General features: G+C 34.6%; 1 protein-coding gene and 1 long non-coding RNA gene across 8 annotated transcripts in view; both read right to left on the bottom strand.

The window, feature by feature from the left end:
* The window catches only part of LOC124423671, a 162,138-nt gene that overhangs the window by 74,519 nt on the left and 68,300 nt on the right, over nt 1-19,319 (bottom strand). For 5 of the 7 annotated variants that reach the window (XM_046961681.1, XM_046961682.1, XM_046961680.1 and 2 more), the window contains exon 10: nt 18,556-18,783. The exons of the other annotated variants lie outside the window; for them this stretch is intronic. In XM_046961681.1, coding sequence (XP_046817637.1) covers nt 18,556-18,783 — 228 coding nt within the window. The remainder of the gene's footprint in view (nt 1-18,555; nt 18,784-19,319) is intronic. 7 annotated transcript variants of the gene reach the window in all.
* On the bottom strand, nt 5,360-16,522 carry LOC124423685. Its single transcript, XR_006942133.1, has 3 exons — nt 16,385-16,522; nt 5,578-5,904; nt 5,360-5,421 (listed from the first exon to the last, which is right to left on the bottom strand). It is a non-coding gene; the product is annotated as an uncharacterized LOC124423685 (long non-coding RNA).

The raw sequence follows: 19,319 nt of genomic DNA, 5'->3' as shown, positions 1-19,319 counted from the left end.
TATAGCAATCGATAAATTCAATCAGCTACGGTATGTTATTAATCACTAAATTTACGTTACGATTGAATTAATTCCATCTACACGTATGAAATATTTTCATTTATTTGAAAACTAACTCGATGAGAAAAAATAAATAAATGAATAAAAAACGAAAGGATCGTAAAACATCAAACTGGTGATGAAAATCGCGTGAATTATCATTTCTTTCTAAGGAGAATTTAATCGTTCGACGTCGATGATGCCAATATTAAAGCTACGTAAAAAGTAATTATCAAGGGCTAGGGAGTCGTATTATAGTCGTAATATATATAATCAATGGATCCGTCGGTATCCTATAATTTATTTTTCTTTCCTCTCGCATCGGTTGTTCGGATTTTAATTAAACTTCGATGTCCGATACGTTCTTCCTCATTTCTTTTTGTTTATTTTTTTTTCTTTTCCGACACGAACTAATAATAAACGGCCGATAAACGAGAAGAGTTTTATTATTTTTCTTCAATACATTCGAGAGCATCTTTCTTTTTATAAACATTCGATAGAAACTAAACGTTTTAACTATATCATATTTGTAATTTCTCATATCTAACGAGTTGGAATGGATAATAGATAGGTACGTTAAAAATTTATCAAATTTTACATGAAATAACGGACGGATATATATCCCGAATTGAAAAATAATCGGTCATCGAAGTGTACCAGTCGCGTATCGAGAGTAACATTCCCACGTAATGACGTTCTCACAGTTTCTCTGTTTCTTCCATCTCGTAGAGTGGAAAGATATCTCATGACTTCCCGAGCTGAGCACAATGAACGCCGTTGTTCGAACCGTATAACTCGTCGGTGCTATGAGTGTAACCGTTCGCGCTTGTCGCTTTATGTATGAGCGAAGAACGAAATACTTTGTCGTAACGCCTACCAAGAGACTGCCGCTCGTTCTTTGCAAGGAGGACAGAGAATCCTTCGTTTGATATCCTACTAAGCTAGCTTCGGTGTTCTTTATCGATGTCAGTTAATGTCCGAACGATTAATTCTCGTTTGCTACGAGTAACGAAAGGAATCTCAAAATTTTTTGTTTCTTTTTTTTTTTTCTGTTTTTCTTCCTTCCTTCCGATCGAAGTCTCCATATTTATATATTTGTTATTATTTATAGAATTAGAAAATTATTTATAGAATTAAAATTTTATTACAATAGTATCATTGTTATATCGTTCGTTATAATCGATTAAGTACAAATTTAGAGGATATTTAATATTCGTTTGATATTTATTTCTCATTTTATAAAACTTTGGAACGACTATAATTTTTATATTAGAAATAATAATGATCTGTTAAGTAAAAGCATTTAAAGTGATCGCACAAGTTCTCGTAGACATTCTTATATCAAGAAAGTACCAAGTTTTCGCTTCCACTTAGTCGTTAATAAAATCTTCAGTTATCCTTGCGACTTTCCCTTCGTTCTTACCAATATACGTTTATGTATCGGTGTCCTTTCTCCCGCATCATAAAACTTAATAACTAATTAACAGATTGACAACGTTTCACGCCTTTGGCAGAAGTTATCGCGGAAATTATTAACGCATCGTTTCTTACTTCGTAAAGCGTTCTTATGGTTTCAAAGAATATCGAAAGAAAAGAGGAAACGCTTCTTTAAACTTATCTCTTGAAATATCGACTTCCTAAGAATCCTCAAAAGAGAAACTGAACCAGAGAAAATAAAGTATTTTCGTCTTTTTTCTTTTCTTCTCTTTTTTTACGTTCGATTTTACTAATCGAAAAAAATACTATGGGAATTATTCGACCGCCACAAAATTTCCACGACCATTAACAAAGTATTAACGATCCAAAAAATTATAACGATGCATAGCGAAAGAAAATAAATTCGAATCACGCACGAGCTTCTATTTCGATAATTTTGATATCTTTGTTTCTTTTTTTTATTATTAATGAATATTTTGTAATTTCAATAAATGTAGAGGTAGAGAAAGAAAATTTAAACAGTTTCAGCAATATTTACGTCAATATAGAGACATTAAAAAAAAGAAGAAAAAATTATAAAAATAAATTGCATTTGTAATATTGATTAATATTTTCTCATTAATTAATATCTACAATAAAATATACTTATCTTCAATATTTTCAATAAAAAACAAACATTAAAACCTAACATTCCTGATTTCACAAGAACAAAATTATCACAAAATTCATGACAATTTAACGAACGAATTTAATCTGACCAATCAATCAACAAACATTTTTCATGAGATCGGTAAGGATTCGGATCTTTACGAAATACGTTTAACATTCGACGTGCAATAAAACGCAATGCATTCGAGCATGGTTTGTACACCTCCATAAAATCATTGTTATGGTTGCGATAAATTTTTAAAGGAGGGGGAAGGAGAGAGGGAGGAGTCTTTAACGCGCGAGGAGCCTAGAGTCTAGGGAATTCCTTTTCACGTTGTGTGTCAGGACAACGACGAAAGAAGGAAAGAGGGAAGGTAGAAACGAAAAAGAAAAGAAAAAAGAAAAAGAAAAGAAAAAAGAAAAAGAAAAGAAAAGAAAAAGAACGAAGAAGAGGGCGAGGACGAGGACAAGCACGAGACGAGGACGAGGATGAGGACAAAGGGGAGGGGAGGGTCGCACGCGCGATCGCCTGTCCTCGGTCGGGTTATTGCGCCATTAGTGCCTGTCCATGGACTTTATGGAGCTGCTTCACTGTACAGTACGCACATGTCGCGTAAAGGCGGTACGCTGCTAGCCGTACACGAGCTCGAGACGCGCAGTCCCCAAGTAATCTCATTGATTACGCGCTCGGTTGTATCAGAGAAACGGGGGAGGAGTCAAATAGTGGTACGTGGGAGAAGTGAGAAAGAAACAGAAAATGCGCGATGAACAGCACGCTCAACCGTTTTCTCCAGTAAAACGTGTGGCGTACTCGTTATATTATTTTCATTTTAGAAAAGTTAGCCGGCTTACTTAACTTCAACGTGAGAATTAATTCGTACTCGAATGAATATCTTTAAATTCGAGGAACATTTTACGTCTACGAAATAAAAGTGAAGATCTATGAAATTATCATATTGTATTAAGCGCGTGTATACAGCTTACTATAAACGTTATTAATTAAAGAAAATATTAATTTTAAGATCGTAACTTGAAACTAGATTACGAGAAAAAAGTATATATATGTGTATATATTATATATATATTTTATATATATATATAAATATATAATACAATATATATAATATATATATATATATAAAATATATATAAAATTATAATATATATAATATAATATATATATATATAAAATTACACCCTAATATTACAAAATTCATATTATTCAAATATATATATATATGATCGATAAACTCATTAATTTAAATATATTGAAAAATCTATGTCGATTAATTATTATAAAGAATTTTAAAGATTATCCTCGAAGTTGTATATATCCTTTTTTCTTCTGTTTGAAGGAAGTTTATAGTTTATCAAAGAGATTGACGACTAAGAGAAAGACAAGAAAAAACAGATGAGATTTAGAAAAAGGAAGAAAGAGGAAGAGAGAAAAAGAGAGATAGAGAGAAGCGAAGAAGAGGAGGACAAACATTGCCGATGGGATTCAAGAGATGAATAATTGTACGGACATGTTCGTTATTACGGATTAAGATATCTCTCAGGATAAACACGCCGGTAGTAGCTGAATCGATGGGTCCCTATTAGCGAAGTCCAACCTCTTCTACTACTTGTTTCATGATCTGAAGGAAGAAAGAAACGTATATCATATTCACAACAGTCTCCGTCGTGTTCGTTCTCATCTACTACAGGTGTCTTCAAATCCGATGGCCGACTTTCTTTCTTTCTTTCTCTTTCTCTCTCTCCTTCTCCCTCCCTCTCCCTCTCTCTCTTTCTCTCTCTCTCACTTTCTCGATTCTCTTGTTTAAAGTCGTCCTCGTATAAACGATACCCGATCTCTTTACGATCTACGAGGTGTACTCGAGAGAAGTAACTCGAAGGAATGTGCCTTTTATTGCGAGCTCTTATGGCTTCTCATGTCGAAGGAAGGTCGAACTGGCTGTAAATGCGTATCTGGTGCAACTCGTAACTCACGCAAGTCTCTCACTCCCTTGTTCGACTGGACGAGAACGTACGTAACAAGCGTTTCGATTGTTCGTTTGCGCTGATATATGTGTAACTGTATACGTATGTACATAGGTGTATATACATATGTGTATGTATGTATATACATGTATGTATGTATGTATATAAAAATAATAAAAAAAACGAAAAAAGAAGAGCAACATTGGATTTGGACGCCCTCGAGAAAGAAGAGTTTTACGATCGTTTTTCACGGTCGCCACGATGTTATTCTCATAATGATCTTCGAAGGGATCGCATTTATAGCATTTACAATTCGCGTATGGTCACTTTGAAAGGAGCGCTAGAACAAGATTAGACACATCAAGAAATCGTCGAAGTCGTATAAGGCGTCGATTAATCGAACCTTGATTGAGTTAGATCATTCTTCGTTTTTACCATATGATGGAAAAGGGAAACTTGACTGTACAAGATCTTTATATTATAGATATGTATATTATACTTGTTTATATTATACTTTAATTTACTATATTTTATTAGTTGTTATATGTGTATATGTGTATATATATATATATGTATATATATATATATACATATGGCGAGAGAAACAGGATATATCGTAATATATGAACGAAGATGATAGTTTACCTCAAAATAAATGATTTTCTTTTTTTTTATACATCTTACAACTCACTCTATATAATTTTCTTATCTTTTTTATGCTAATCAATGTTCATCTAAAAACTTCTTAATAATAAAATAAATCGTCAGATCATTTCATCTTTATTTGTCATTATTTATCGAATTTTCTATCAATTATTATTTACTATTACTACTATCACTATTACTGTTACTACCACCACTGTTACTACTGCTGCTGCTGCTGCTACTATTATCTATTATCGATAAAAGATCTTGAAATTTTTTTACGACGGTCGCACAGATGTAAATATTTATAATACCACGCATGGTAACGAAAGTGAACGTCGAGCGAAAACGCACCTGCGCTTGCAATTTTTCGCGATCTTCATCGCGAGACGCGTTCGAAATGCGGTCCACCTTGAAGCGACATAAACCGTAGGTACTCCCCTATGAAAATGTAAATCGTTCGCCCTCCGCAACCCTCTCCTTTCTCCCCCTTTCTACTTCCATCCTACTCTCATGCCTTTTCTCTCACCTTGTCCTTAACAACGCGCCCTTGGACACTATTTTATGGTGATTGGATGAGCCTTAAAACGTAGAACATACTTACGAACGGATTTAGTGTTTCACTAGCGACTACTATACTGGAACGTTCATCCGTAATCGTCTGGTACTTACCTGGAACATAAAAGAATGTGGTAAGCGTTAAGTACTCGCTTTGCCCTTCGCACAAGCATAATAGAAAGCCTATCATTTTTTGTTCTTTCTTTCTTTCTCCTTGTACAAGCAGAAGCGTGAAGTTTTATGTTTAAAGTGTAAAAATATTTAACTTACAATATCGAATGATCAGCAATGATAATTGAATTTATTTCCCAAAGTTCTTATTGTTGACGATCCTCGTATTTCAAGATTTTTTATTTCGTGATCTCATCTTCGGGGACACACGAATTTTCAGGTGAAAAAAGAAAAAGGAGAAAAGAAGAAAAAAAGGACACAACTTCGTCTCCTTCTGAAATTATCTTTACGTTGCATTCCGTTACATTGACATTTCGTAAATTTCATATATACGTTTCCTTATTGCCTCTTCCTCGCGCAGGTGTAATTGACGAAGAAATTTTCTCGCGAGGACGACCAGTATATCCGTCAAGAGTTAAAGGACGCCTGTGGCCACGAATAAAACGAGAGAGAGAGAGAGAGAGAGAGAGAGAGAGAGAGAGAGAGAGAGAGAGAGAGAAGGAGAAAAAGAGAAGGACGAACTGGTCATCCTTTTCACGTTCGATAGGGAAGTGAATTATGTAATACGATATTTTGATGGAAATTGTTGCTGTTTGACGGAATGAAATTAATGAAAGGAAATTTTTCTAGCTTGACTAAATCAAATTTTCTCTCTGTCTATCTATCTATCTCGTAGAAGAGATATTCGTAATTCTTATTAAAGGGTGCCTTGTTTGGAAGGTTTATTATTAACAAAAAATTTAATAATAATAACAATAATAATAATAACAATACTAATAATAACAACAATAAAAATGACAATAACAACAACAATAACAATAATAGCAATAACAATAATAACAATAATAATAAACATAATAATAAAAAAATAATAATAATAATAACAATAACAATAATAATAATAACAATAATAATAATAATAACAATAACAATAGTAATAATTATTATTATTAATAATATTATTAATAATAATATTATTATTTAATTTATTTAATTTATTATTATTATTTAATATTATTAATAATAATAACGAAAGGAGATGTCCACGAATGCGCGGGCTTTCTTCAAATCTGCTGCTTTCGGAACCGGTCCCGAGAGGTAGATTAGTTATTCATGCGATGAGACTCGATTGTATGCAAAAGTATGAAGAGAACCGAAGGAAAATAGAGAGAGAGAGAGGGAGAGAGAGAGAGAGAGAGAAAGAGAGAGAGAGAGATTTACTCTCATTCTCCCACTCTCTCTCTCTCTGTCTTTATCTCTCCCTTAGTGGAGGCGCCAAGGACCAGCGAGTTTTATTGCGTTCGTTCATTAAGCGAAATCATGAAACAGTCCAATGAATTCGCTCGATCGAATCTACATGTAGATGGGATCACGCCGCTATTTCGTGGAGTGTCAACATGATAACGTGCGAGCGTACTTAACAAACTTATTTTATTCGACATATTACGCGTTAAACATATGGGATATGAGTTCGTTCGTTATGGGCGTAGTTTTAATCTGAGTTCGCGCGCTGTATAATATCTAAGGGAAAAGAAAAAGAAAGAAAGAGAGAAACGGAGAGAGAGAGAGAGAGAGAGAGAGAGAGAGAGAAAGAGAGAAAATGAGAGAAAATGATAGTATATTCTTCCCTTGAATTTTCTATTAATTAAGTATCATATAACGTAGAACTGTATACTTAAAATTCGGCTCCTTATTTGCTTTCCTGTTTTCTAACTTCCTTAAACGTTTGAATAATTTGCGAATTACCATTATATTTCGTTAGTTTATTTACACGATTCAAGAATGATAACATTTTACGATAAAATATGAAAGTTTCTTTTCGTCATTATATTTGTTTTCTTTTTTTTTTGGTTTCGTATCGCACTTTCCTGAGACTAATTTATCAACGGACGGCGTTCTAGTGTAGCGCTATATAACTGGTATATTACCTATGAGCTATACCGTGTGGCAAATAAGCGAGCTCTTGCGATACTTTTACATCGTATACTCTCGTGTTTACCGCGTTGCATCTTTTCAGGGGCCAAAGAAAGTAAAATCTAAGTACTTATCTATTTCGAATCTTTTGGGGGAAACAATTTAAAAAATATGAAAGAATTCTTTTAAAGATCCTTTCTTGAAGAAACTCATTTTCTTCTTTCATTATTAAATTTTCTTTTTTTACCTATCTTCATTTTTAAAACAGTTTCAACAAACTGTTAATAATAGAAAACATACATATGCTAAGGTACCTTAAATCATTTTCATGACTTATAATAAAAATTTGAAGGTATAATGAGATGCCTAGACCAAAACTATATAAGGAGATCGACTAAGTCACTTAACTCTAGTTGCGAGGCGAGTTTGTGCCACCGCTAAATAAGCTATTACCAGCGATAGAATCTGTCTACGGAAAGTAGTCCTTTTGTCGGGCTTAAGAGAACCGAGAAAAGCCGGATACCGAAGCCATTCAAGGACCCAGACATTTTCTAACTCTATCGACGTATTTATCAGCTTCTTAGCAATTAACTAATTGTAATGTAGGAAACGTTTTTACTCTCGATCTTTCATCTTTTATTTCTTTTTTCATATTCATTATTTAAAAATTGTTTAACATTCAAAAACGGACAGTATTTATACAAATTCCTGTTCGGATAAGACAGATATATATATATAATCTTTTTTCCTTCTCTCCTCTTTTTTTTTAATGTCACACATATTCTTTTTACGTTAACAATGGCGTGAAATTCAAAAGTCAAAGTGCGTTAAAGGTGGAAAGAAAGAAGGAGGCGTTGGAGGAGTAACGAAGAGAAGGGGGATTGAAGGAGGAAAAGGAGAACAGAGGAGGAAGAGAAAGGTACGATCGGAACCTGTAGATGGAAGTGCAATCAACGGGGTGTATCCGCTCGCAAAACTCGTGCCCTCATATGCATACTCGTCCCATACCATAATAAATCCGACGATTTGCATGAGACCGCGCTTATAATACACAACGTCCTGCCGTAGAAAGTGAGCGTTACGATTTTCAGAGGAATTATAAATCGCTCTTCTCGACAGATCGGGTATGAATTACGAGGGGTGCCGTTGGAAAAATATCATAGTGCAAGGAGAAACATTGGAATCGTTCATGGTACGGAGTACACACTCACTCGCTTTCTTCCTCTCTCCCTTATCCTACCCTACCCTTTCACCCCCTCCTTTATTCTATTTTCGTCTCCCTTTTAAAACATAGTTTATCTTGGAATATCTTTTTATAGACAAGAGATATGAGCTTCCCTCCCGTTCCACTTTCAATAGTCTATACATGACATTATCACCTATACCTTTAATAATCGATAGGTATTGGTATGATCGATGAAGACGCTAAAAATCGCCCCTATAATCTCATTAATATAAACGTATATAGCTCTAATTTATTAACATTTGAACTTAAAGCGTTTTAATTTTGTCGAATATGAGATGTACTATCATCTGCTCGTAATTGAAAACTTTGCGACTCTCTACATGGAGTTCTTGTTAAATGGATATATACAATGCCAGTATACTTTTCTCGTTGGATAGAAATAACGATAATGTGAAAGTGAAAGAGAGAGAGAGAGAGAGAGATGAATAGAAAGCAAAGGAGATAAGGATTCGTTAGCCTTTATACGAGGCGACGAAAGGCAAAAGTTTCACGCAAAGGCGTTCGTCGGCTTTGCATTTAAGTACCTATATAGCGCGACACAGCTGCATTCCCACGAATGCACTCGAAATATGCCGTTTCTCCCATTGTCTCGGTCTTTATTAGAAGGCCGGGACATTCTCAGGTGTATAAATACACACCTTCGTCATCTACAGATGGATATAATTTGAAAGAGAAAGAAAGAGAGAGAGAGGGGGGAGAGAAAGAGAGAGGGAACGAAAAAAAAGGAAAAAGGAAATGTCCTATCTCCCATATTTCTGAACTTTCAAAAATAAGCTATTTGTCTTGGATTCTATCCGCACTCGCAGTCAATTTGAATAAGAGAAAACTCTTGGTTGAAGTTTCGCATGCCACTCTAGCTTATGGCAAGCACGTGCTTGCGAGCTTTACGTCGTTATGGTGTTTTTCGTCTAGGTCTTTTACAGTTCGCAAAACGAAAATAAACTCGTCGAATCGACGAGTAAAGATCGGAAAGAGGGGGAGAGAAAGAGAGAGAGAGAGAGAGAGAGAGAGAGAGAGAGATGATGATCCAGGCTTAGGAGCAAGAACTAGTTAAGAGGTGACCAGAGGCACGTTTCACGCGTTTCATGAGTTTTACACGTATCGCAAACAACCGAGACGACGACCGTAAGCTCCAACCGTGCAAGCTCTCATCAACGGCATCGTCGTGATCGCGCCTCGACGCCTGGTTTATATTGTGATCTATTATAAGACCCACGAGCTTCCACAAATAAATTCACTGTGCGCCGTATGTCGGCCGGCACACGCGTTTATCCCCATGGTCGATCGTTTGTATCTCGCGAATTCTCTTTTTCAATCTTTTTCGACGTTTTATCGATTTAGAAAACGAATCCGATATCTCTAAATGAGATTTAGGATAAAGGGATATCGAATTAACTCCTTGCATTACCTTACTCCTATACATATACTTTACAGTATAGAATTTTACATTGACTTTAAATTTACTAATAACATAAAAGCGAAATAGAAAAATTCTTTCGTATCTTTATATACGAATAAATATTCCAGAAAAAAAATTAAAAAAGAAAAAAGTATTAGATGCGTGCACGTATCGATCACTACATGTATTTATACAATATGACGTCATAATCAACTCCAATCCAAAAAAGCTTCTCGAATTAAACATTGCCGAAAGTTAACATATACGTTTTTATTTTTTTATTTTGGTTTTGATATACGAAGAGTGAAAACTTTTCAACGATCTGTAAGATAAGTTATTTATCAAATGTTGAACTCTCATCGGTACTTGTCAATTGGCGAGAAACAAATTTTCCTTAGCGTCCTTATTTCTGGCCTTTCCTTTCTACGACGTACGCGTCATCATTCTCGTGTATATGCGTATGTACGAATACTTCAAACTATTGCGTGGCTTAAAGGAATCCCGAAAGTATGGGACACAGATGTTAGCCGTTTCAACGAAAAAAAAGGAAAAAGAAAAAAAAAAGAAAAAAAGAAAGGATGGGTACAGTGACGCGCCGAACGAAAATCGCGTGTATATCTCTCCGTAGTAAACCGCGCGCGCGCCAGAGAGAAAGAGAGAGAGAACATTTATTGCATATAAATAATCTCGGCGATGGATGAGACGAGAAATTAAATTACCCTTTTCTTCATATTTCTCCATCTCTCTCTTTCTCGTTCAGCATCCCTATCATCCAACAGTTCGCAACAGTATGAATTTCGAAATTAATTCGATAATAGAGGCTGAGTACATAAGAAAATTAACTGCAACCTTGGGAACCGCAAAACGATCTCCTCCAATCGAATACCCCCGAGCACGATGCATTAATCCACAATAAAGTTATCCCCGCCTTGATATATTACGAACCTATTAATTCTGGAAATCTTTAAGGCGTATATAAGTACGGCGCCAGACCATCGGAATGTAAAACATAACCCATAAACTACCTGCCCTCTATTCCATAGACACATAGGATACATTCCACCAGAAACTCGTACCTCGAAATATCTCTGTTATCTTCGGCATCAATAACGAACGATAAAAATCAGTGCCAATAGTCGTGTTAAAAGATAGTATATGAATATTTATTTTTCTTTTCCTTAACCTCTATCACTTTAAACGACATTCATTATATAGTACTTTCCGATGCTTTCCCTTAAGGAAAAAGAGAAAAAGAGAAAAAAGAAAGAAAAAAAAAGAAAAAAAATCTCTTTTTTCACTTTTCCTTATTTTTCTCGAACACGAGCGAGCGTACGATTTATTCGACGGCATCGTAAAATAATTAAGCATGCGAGACCGAAAGAAAAACGTCTTGCGGCTTTATGGGGCAACAAAGACGAGGGACGAGGCGATAAAAAGATCGGATTTATGGTCGGAGTGGGATCGATATCCGTCGGAAAAAAAATACGGAGATACCCTTTGAGCTTTCTCTCTCTCTCTCTCTCTCTCTCTCTCTCTCTCTCTCTCTCTTTCTCTCTCTTTCTCCGCGAAAGATTATTTTTCTTCATCGAGTTAGTGCACGCTCCTCATCTGGTTGAAAGTCGAGAGGACGATGAGAAAGAATAACGAGGAGAGTCATACAAACAAAAACGACATGCTCGACGCTCTTTCGACGTTGAAAACACACTGGATATGCCACATATCCGTCTTCTTTGTGTGAGATTTCATGGTATAATCCTTTGATCCTGTCTTGAGAAAGTGGGTATAGAGGATTTTACTAAAGAGAGCGAAAAAGAAAATTCGTAGAGATAGAAAAAGAAAGAGAAAGAGAAAGAAAAGAGAAGAGGGAGAGAGAGAAAGAGAGAGAGAGAGAGAGAGAGAGAGAGATTACATTTATTACGCTAGTACTCTAGTACAATGATGAGCATATCATGGAATTTATATACATTGTATATGCAACAATAATAACATTTCTAGAAATAATATATATATTTTATTATGTTTAAAAGAAAAAAATAATATCATATATTATTACTATTCTTTCGTTTACTCATACAATTAAAATTATTTTCGTGACGTCGGATATATAAATGTTTTGCGCGTCACTGCCCTAACACTAAAAGGTTTGAGTTCAAGCGCGAAGATAGATAAATAAAGTAAAAAGATAAAAGAAGACTGATAAAATTTCAAAGAAAAATATATCATTGATAAAGAGAAAAGGAGTAAAGATCTTCGTCAAATCTGATTGATCTACATTTTTTCAATTGGCACTTCAACGACGTCTTCTCTCCGGTGAGTAAAATTAGAAGTAGAAAGAGACATCCTTGAATAATTTCTTATCTTGTCTCGAACGAATTGAGAGGAAGAATGGATGATAAAGGTCGAACAACTACGAGAGAGACTTTTTAACGAATAAGAACGAACGTGACTTTCGCGCGTCTAACGCGTTAGACAACATCTACGTGGAGATGCGATTTCGCGGTCGAAGTCGAACCGCGAGAATCTCTCTACGATGTATCTATAAATTATTTCGCTGACGTAACGATAATAAATTGTCGTCCATTGGGACGAAAAGCGTGCGTCATCGAGAGACAATCGCCCTTGTGCCGATTACATTTTTAATCCTTAATGGACCAAGGTTTGATGCAGGTATATCGTATTTTATTTGATTTGATTTGATTTTATTTTAATCTTAATTTTATTTTTCATTTTTCTTCGGATTACCATTGAATCCTTTTATATCCTGCATACGAATATACCTTACAAGGTACTAACTGTTAAAGTAATTTTTTCTTATCAACTTATTCGCGATATGATAATACTTTAATTATTCGATATTACATTCTAACTAATATACATTAATTATTTACAACGTTACGTTATTAAATTGACTATTTGAAATAATTGGTTGATAACAACTGTCAATAGTCGAGGACATTAGGTATTATGAATAAAAAAGTATCTATATGTGAGACAAGTGTATTAAGTTTAAAAAGGACATACTTATTGTAGGTATATATGCGTTCCCGTCCTATTTATTTTTAACGGGAAAGTAAGAGAAATATAGAAAGACAAAGAGATAAAGAGATATATGGTATTCATCGTACAAAGAGAATCGAGTAGCATTCGATACTTTCCAATTAAGCGAGCCGGACGAAGGTTCGACGGAAATGCTATTGGAAAAGCCAGCGAAGCGACGAACATTGTCAAAGAATAATTACATCGCGCGAGCGTTGCGTAAGGTGAAGATCACAAAACTAGTATAACGCCGATTTAAATTGACCCAGATTCGCGTGAAGTCGTTTTAATGAGTACAACTTCGTGTGGACGTGTGAAGATAACGAAGAGACGTACGTATAGTAAGTTTCAATTTATAGAGAACAAGAGAGAGAGAAAGAGAGAGAGAGAGAGAGAGAGAAAGAGAGAGATAGAGAGAATAAAATAAAACATTAATTGTCAAAAGAAAAAATCAGATGTTTTTATCATATGATACATATTAGTATCTAATAATGATTTCTCTCTCTTAGTGCGGACTCACTTATTGTATCATTTTATCTCTTATCGTATTAAGACACGACTCTTTACGAGTTTTCTATCATATTATTCATATCCACTGGTAGTCATGTAACGAAAATAAAATCTTGCGACCTTATCGGCGCAAGAAATGATTAATAATAAAGATGAGATCTCTTTGGCGTTAGCTCGCTTAGCTCGATCGTCAGCATACGGGATAAGATCTCGAAAGTTTACGGTAACGTTGATGACTGTCATGTCTCGTAAAGATGTCTCGAGAGCATTCTCGCTTATCGGTGATCGACCGACAAGATTGTGAACGGATATATATATATATATATATATATATATATATATATATATATATATAAATCAATAAATATATGTGTCAATATTTCTACAGATCAATATATATATATATATATATATATATATATATATATATATATATATATATACATACATATATATATATTTATTGATCCATAGAAATGAAAATCGATTTTATGCTACCTGCCTTCCTAATCATTTTTGGATTACATTTGATATCATTGAAAGAATTACGATATAATTTTTAATATTTTTTATTGGTTTTGAAGAATGTATGTCGGATAACGAGTTCATTTATATTTTGTAAATATTCGTGAAATTTCTGATTCTATTTGAAAAGTTGTTATATTTTTTTAATATAATATAATAAATACAATGTACATGTGTATTTTATATTACGTTCAATTCACTCGATAGCCTAGTTTTACAAAGATAAAATGTATTTATAGAATTATAAATAAATATTTTTCTCATAAAAATATTATTTCTATGCAAAATAATGTTGGTACATTGAAATAATTTGTAAATTGTTGTAACAAAAGGACATTACAGATCGAAGGTGTAAGTACCGTCTGGTAAACCTTAACGAAATAATGGATCGAGAGCAGCGTTCAATTCTCTCTATTATTTGGATTTCATCATCATCATACTTTAAAGACCTCTCATTTGCATTTCTATATCGCAAGATTTCTTTGGAGAAAGGTCATTCACGTTTAATCGTCTTTAAAGGAACATTATTAACCTTTCAAAGTCTTTCCATCTTTTCTTCTTATACTCATTCCCTCTTTTTTCTTCTCTTTCTCTGTCTTTCTCTATTTCATATAGAAACGAGTTATGTATTACGTGAATAGTAATCACAAAAAAAATACATCTACTTATTATCAAGCGCGAGTTACTAACATAAAATTAAACTCTTGTTCATTCGCCATTTCTACGCAGTGAAAGTAGCCTCATAAAACGAAATTTGTGGTTTCCTGTGAAAAAAGGGAGAAAAAAAAATAGAAAAAGAAAAAAAAAAGATTTAATCAGAACGACGATAACTGAACTTCCTTTGCCAAAAAATCATGCCAAGGATATGTTATTATAATCAGCAGGATGTTCCCGTTAAGATTCCCGTATAATCGACTTCCTTTCCCCTTCAAATGACATATTTTCTCTCTTCGAGTAAAGGTTTCTCCTTCTCTCTTATTTTCAAAAGAGAAATGAAGTGAGAATTGATCGAACGTTAATCATAAAATCTCACCTTATGGGCTTTCTTTCTACTTGCGTTTGCGGTTATTGAGAGAAAGAAAGCGAAAGAGAGAGAGAGAGAGAGAGAGAGACTGCAAAAGTTTAAAAAAATTACTCGAGCATTCCCCATCGACCACAACGATTCATCGTCATTTTTGCATCCATCGTCGATCGCCATGTCGAGATTTGCTTCGCGGTTAAGCCGAGAATGCGCTCATATATACTATATGTATTTCATTCCTATGATATACGAGAAAGAGAGAGAGAAAGAGATGGGAAATGTTGAGACTATCCATACGATTTTCTATCTCTCTTTTTTTCTTTTCTCTTCGATCAAATTCTTTTTCTTCGTGGATAAAGCTTGACCGTATAATGTAATTTATCACGTTTAATATTTAATTTAATATAAAATTTTCGTGTTCGATGAACATTCTAACCAATGGTAAAATTGAAAATGGAAGACGTTCCGCGGATTATTATACCGTATCTAACACATGGGCCGAAATAATCAACATGTTGACACGCAGTATGTTGCGTTTAGACGACAGCAGAGAGGAATAATACATCAATGCCTACTCACTCATGCGAGAAAGATATATATTTGTGTGTGTGTGTATGCGTGTGTGTGTATGCGTGTGTATGTATATATATATACTCATATGCACGCGCGCTTAAGTATACGTCAAAACATTCGGTCGCCTTTCAACAACCATACGTTTCGACGAACCCGATAATTAATTCTCGCAATTATTCAAAACGACCGCGACAACATAAGCGGAGAGCGAAAATGATAACACTGCGGTATCTTCTTCTTTCGAAATTTTCATGAAAATTAATAGAATGACCGATATTCGGTCATATCGACATTGTTTCTTTAATTGCTAATCCTTTTTTTTCATCTTTTCATTGTTAACGATGTAGATCGGAATCGTCATGTATAAATATTTATTTATGATCATTTAATCGCGAATTAATTTTTGATGTAAATTAAATTGTGAATATAAACGAAGTAATTGCGAAATGAATTTAGTCGCGTGTTTTGTTAATTTCTGACAAAAAGAAATATAAGAGTAAAATGAGAACGAGTTAAATTAAGACAAAAAAACAAGAGAACAAAATTAAAAAACAGAAAAAAAGAGAATAGTTTAGTGCTTGATCAGAATTCGAGAAGAAAAAAGTATTATCGGAGAAGGGATGGGTGATGGGGGGGAGATAAAGGGGATTATAGATATTTCTTGTCGACGGATCCAACGTACCTGCAATTTTACGCTCGCGCATTCGACGCCAAAGTGCTTCCGCCTTTCGCATAGGCCAGTTCTCCACCTTCGCGCTGAAACTTCGAAAGAATTTATATTCCTTCGATAATCGTCTTGTTGCCGTATGATGGACTCCTGTTTCTTCCGCAGTATTTGCGGGTTTACCCCCACTGCTCTCCTCCGTCGACATTATTCTTGTTGATTAATTTTTATCACTGATCTTTCTTTTAATAATTTTATACGGGATCATTGATAACAATAGTCCAATTTTCATTCATTCTTAAAACGATCGAGTTAAATCCCGTTCGCTTGAAAAATCCATGATCTTCTTCCATCTTTCTTTTTACTGAATTCCTTATCGTTTCGTTCGATAAAATAAAATGGTTGAATTTGTTTAATTGGAGTAGCTCTTGTCGTTCGTCAATGATCTCTCATCATCTTCGTCGATCGATTAACGAATGGAAACGAATCAATTTTTTTAGAAAATTGAAGATCTTGTTTTACACTAGTTAATAATAATTATAACGATAATAATAGCGATAAATAGTATTCAGGTACTAGTAGCGCACTTACGTAGCTGTTCCTTCATTCAAAAAACAATTCTAACTATACGGAAGTTAATAGTTTGTGAAACTATCTTAAGTCACGTAAATAGGTAACTATGTAAGTAAATAATTGATTTCGATTGGACCAGGTACTAAGTATGACGCAGTTTGCTAGACATCTTTTCGCTTCCTTTTCATCGTTTTGTTTCCTAAAAGAAATTCGAGATAAAACAATGACATGAAAAAGAATAAAATTTTATTGATAAAATTGTTCGATTTCCACATAAAAAAAAGCACACGAGATCGCTCATTTCTTATGTATGATAGCTAAATAATAAAAAACGTTGTAAGGAGCGTACAGCCGAGAGACATTTATTCTCACGGTAAAAATTTGCCGGGGATCAATAACGACAAAAAAAGAAGAAGGAAAAAGAAAAAGAAAGAAAAGAAAAAACAGAGGAAACAATAACGCTCTGAATCCTCTCGTTATTTTCGCAAGTGTCCAGATTCGAGTTGTCGACAACGAGTATTCGTTCGATTCTTCGTTTTACGTTCGCACCTCAAGGTCGTTCGACGATGAACCGTCGAAAGATTTATCGCACGAGGCTCAGAGCCGTATTGTCGAAGGAAAGCCGTAATCACGTCGGCTAACGAGCGATTTGTAATGCTTCGAGTGTCGACTGGTTCGAAGAAAAGTAAAAAGTAAACGGGAACCTTGTGAAGTTCATCGAGAAATGATTCTCGTCGAATGGCATTGGATTTATGGATAAATTCAAGGAAAAAGTAAACGTTAATATCAACGAAATGAATTATAATGAAAGTATTCGAGATTAAACGTTAGGTGATACGTTTTTTGTTCAAGAAATCACTTTGTTTCCAAAATTACAAATTTACAACAATTGACTAAGAAAGCAGTTTACGTGTTCGAATGTTACAGCTTTAGAATTACTTTGAGTAACTCGTGGTCATGAACGTTTCATTGTACCGATTTAATTACTTCCTCTCAAGATCAAGGCAACATTAATTAGCGTTTAAAAATAAAGAAACTTCTCTTAATTATGATGTGAAAAGTAAATTTCTATATATTTAATGCTTTACATTGCGAAATACATAAGGATAAAGTAACTTGATGGAACATCGAACGAGAATACAAACTCAAATACAAAATTCTTAGACGAAATCGTTGTAATCTTATAAAGTTGAAAAAAGAAAGATCTTCTTCTTGAAGTAAAATTAACTAGTTCAAAAATATACACGGCTAAAGGAACAATTAAATCTTCGAAATATAGCAGGAAGTTCGTGTTTGTATAGTCGATGGATTGGATAACGAGCACTCCGTATCTCTCTCTTCCTCTCTTTTCGGTAGTTTGTCAAGGAATGATCCGATAGGACGATAATTCTTTTGGAAAGTCGATGATCATTAGACACACAATCTTTCCTCGTTCGTGAGAAGAAAATAATACAAGTATCCTAATACAACGAATAGGAAAAGACACGTTAGACAGACTGTAACATAGCGAGATCAAACGTTTCGGCCGAACAATAAGGGCGCCTATCTCCCCTAAGGATCGACTTACATTCAATTCGCATCGATCGATCTTAATTCGGTAGTGTTACGAAACGCACCACGGGTAATGCAAGCTGTATGTGTCCACACGTCGTAACTCTTTACATCGTCGTTACAACGCCGCCGTTTCTTCCTCCTCCTCCTCCTCCTTCTCTTTCTAAGTCTCCTTCTCCTTCCTCTTTCTCCTACTTCTTCTCCCTCGAACTCGATCGAATCAATCTTGCGAGTAATTAATTTCAACGCAAGTTGCATAAGGGTGAAAGTCTTGTCTCTATTGGCGAGCCAAACTAGAGAAGAAGAATAAAAGGAATAAAAATAAAGAAAGGAAAGAAATATAAATAAAAGGGAGAGAAGGTGGATGCGATTCCTTGATTTTTTCGATCGATATAATCCTGCTCGAATTCAAATAAAATAGACAAAAAGGAAATCAAGAAAAAAAAAGAAAATGGAATAAAGGAGGTCGAATCTTATTCATCCTGATTTACGAGTCTCTTCCGAAGCCTTAATAGATACATCGTTCTATCTATATCACGCCCTCGGGCTCCATACTGACACTAGGAAAAAAAGAAAAAAGAAAAAAAGAAGAAACGTGTAAGCGAAAGAATTGCTACGACTAAAGTGTGTTCCTCTTTTTTCTCCTCCTGCTCCACCACCATCGGACACCTTTGAACTTTGCCAATGGATTTATATTCCAACGGGACAACGGAATCGAAGTGGATTGTTTCGAGAGTAACGATGAAGGATACCGTAAGAATTTCTGCGTGCGTGACACCTTTTCTGTTATCGATACAGGAAGTTACTCATAGAGAAATAGAGAGAGAGA

Source organism: Vespa crabro, chromosome 4 (genome assembly GCF_910589235.1).
Source record: "Vespa crabro chromosome 4, iyVesCrab1.2, whole genome shotgun sequence".
Lineage (NCBI taxonomy): Eukaryota > Metazoa > Arthropoda > Insecta > Hymenoptera > Vespidae > Vespa > Vespa crabro.
This window is presented reverse-complemented; position numbering and strand designations above follow the sequence as displayed.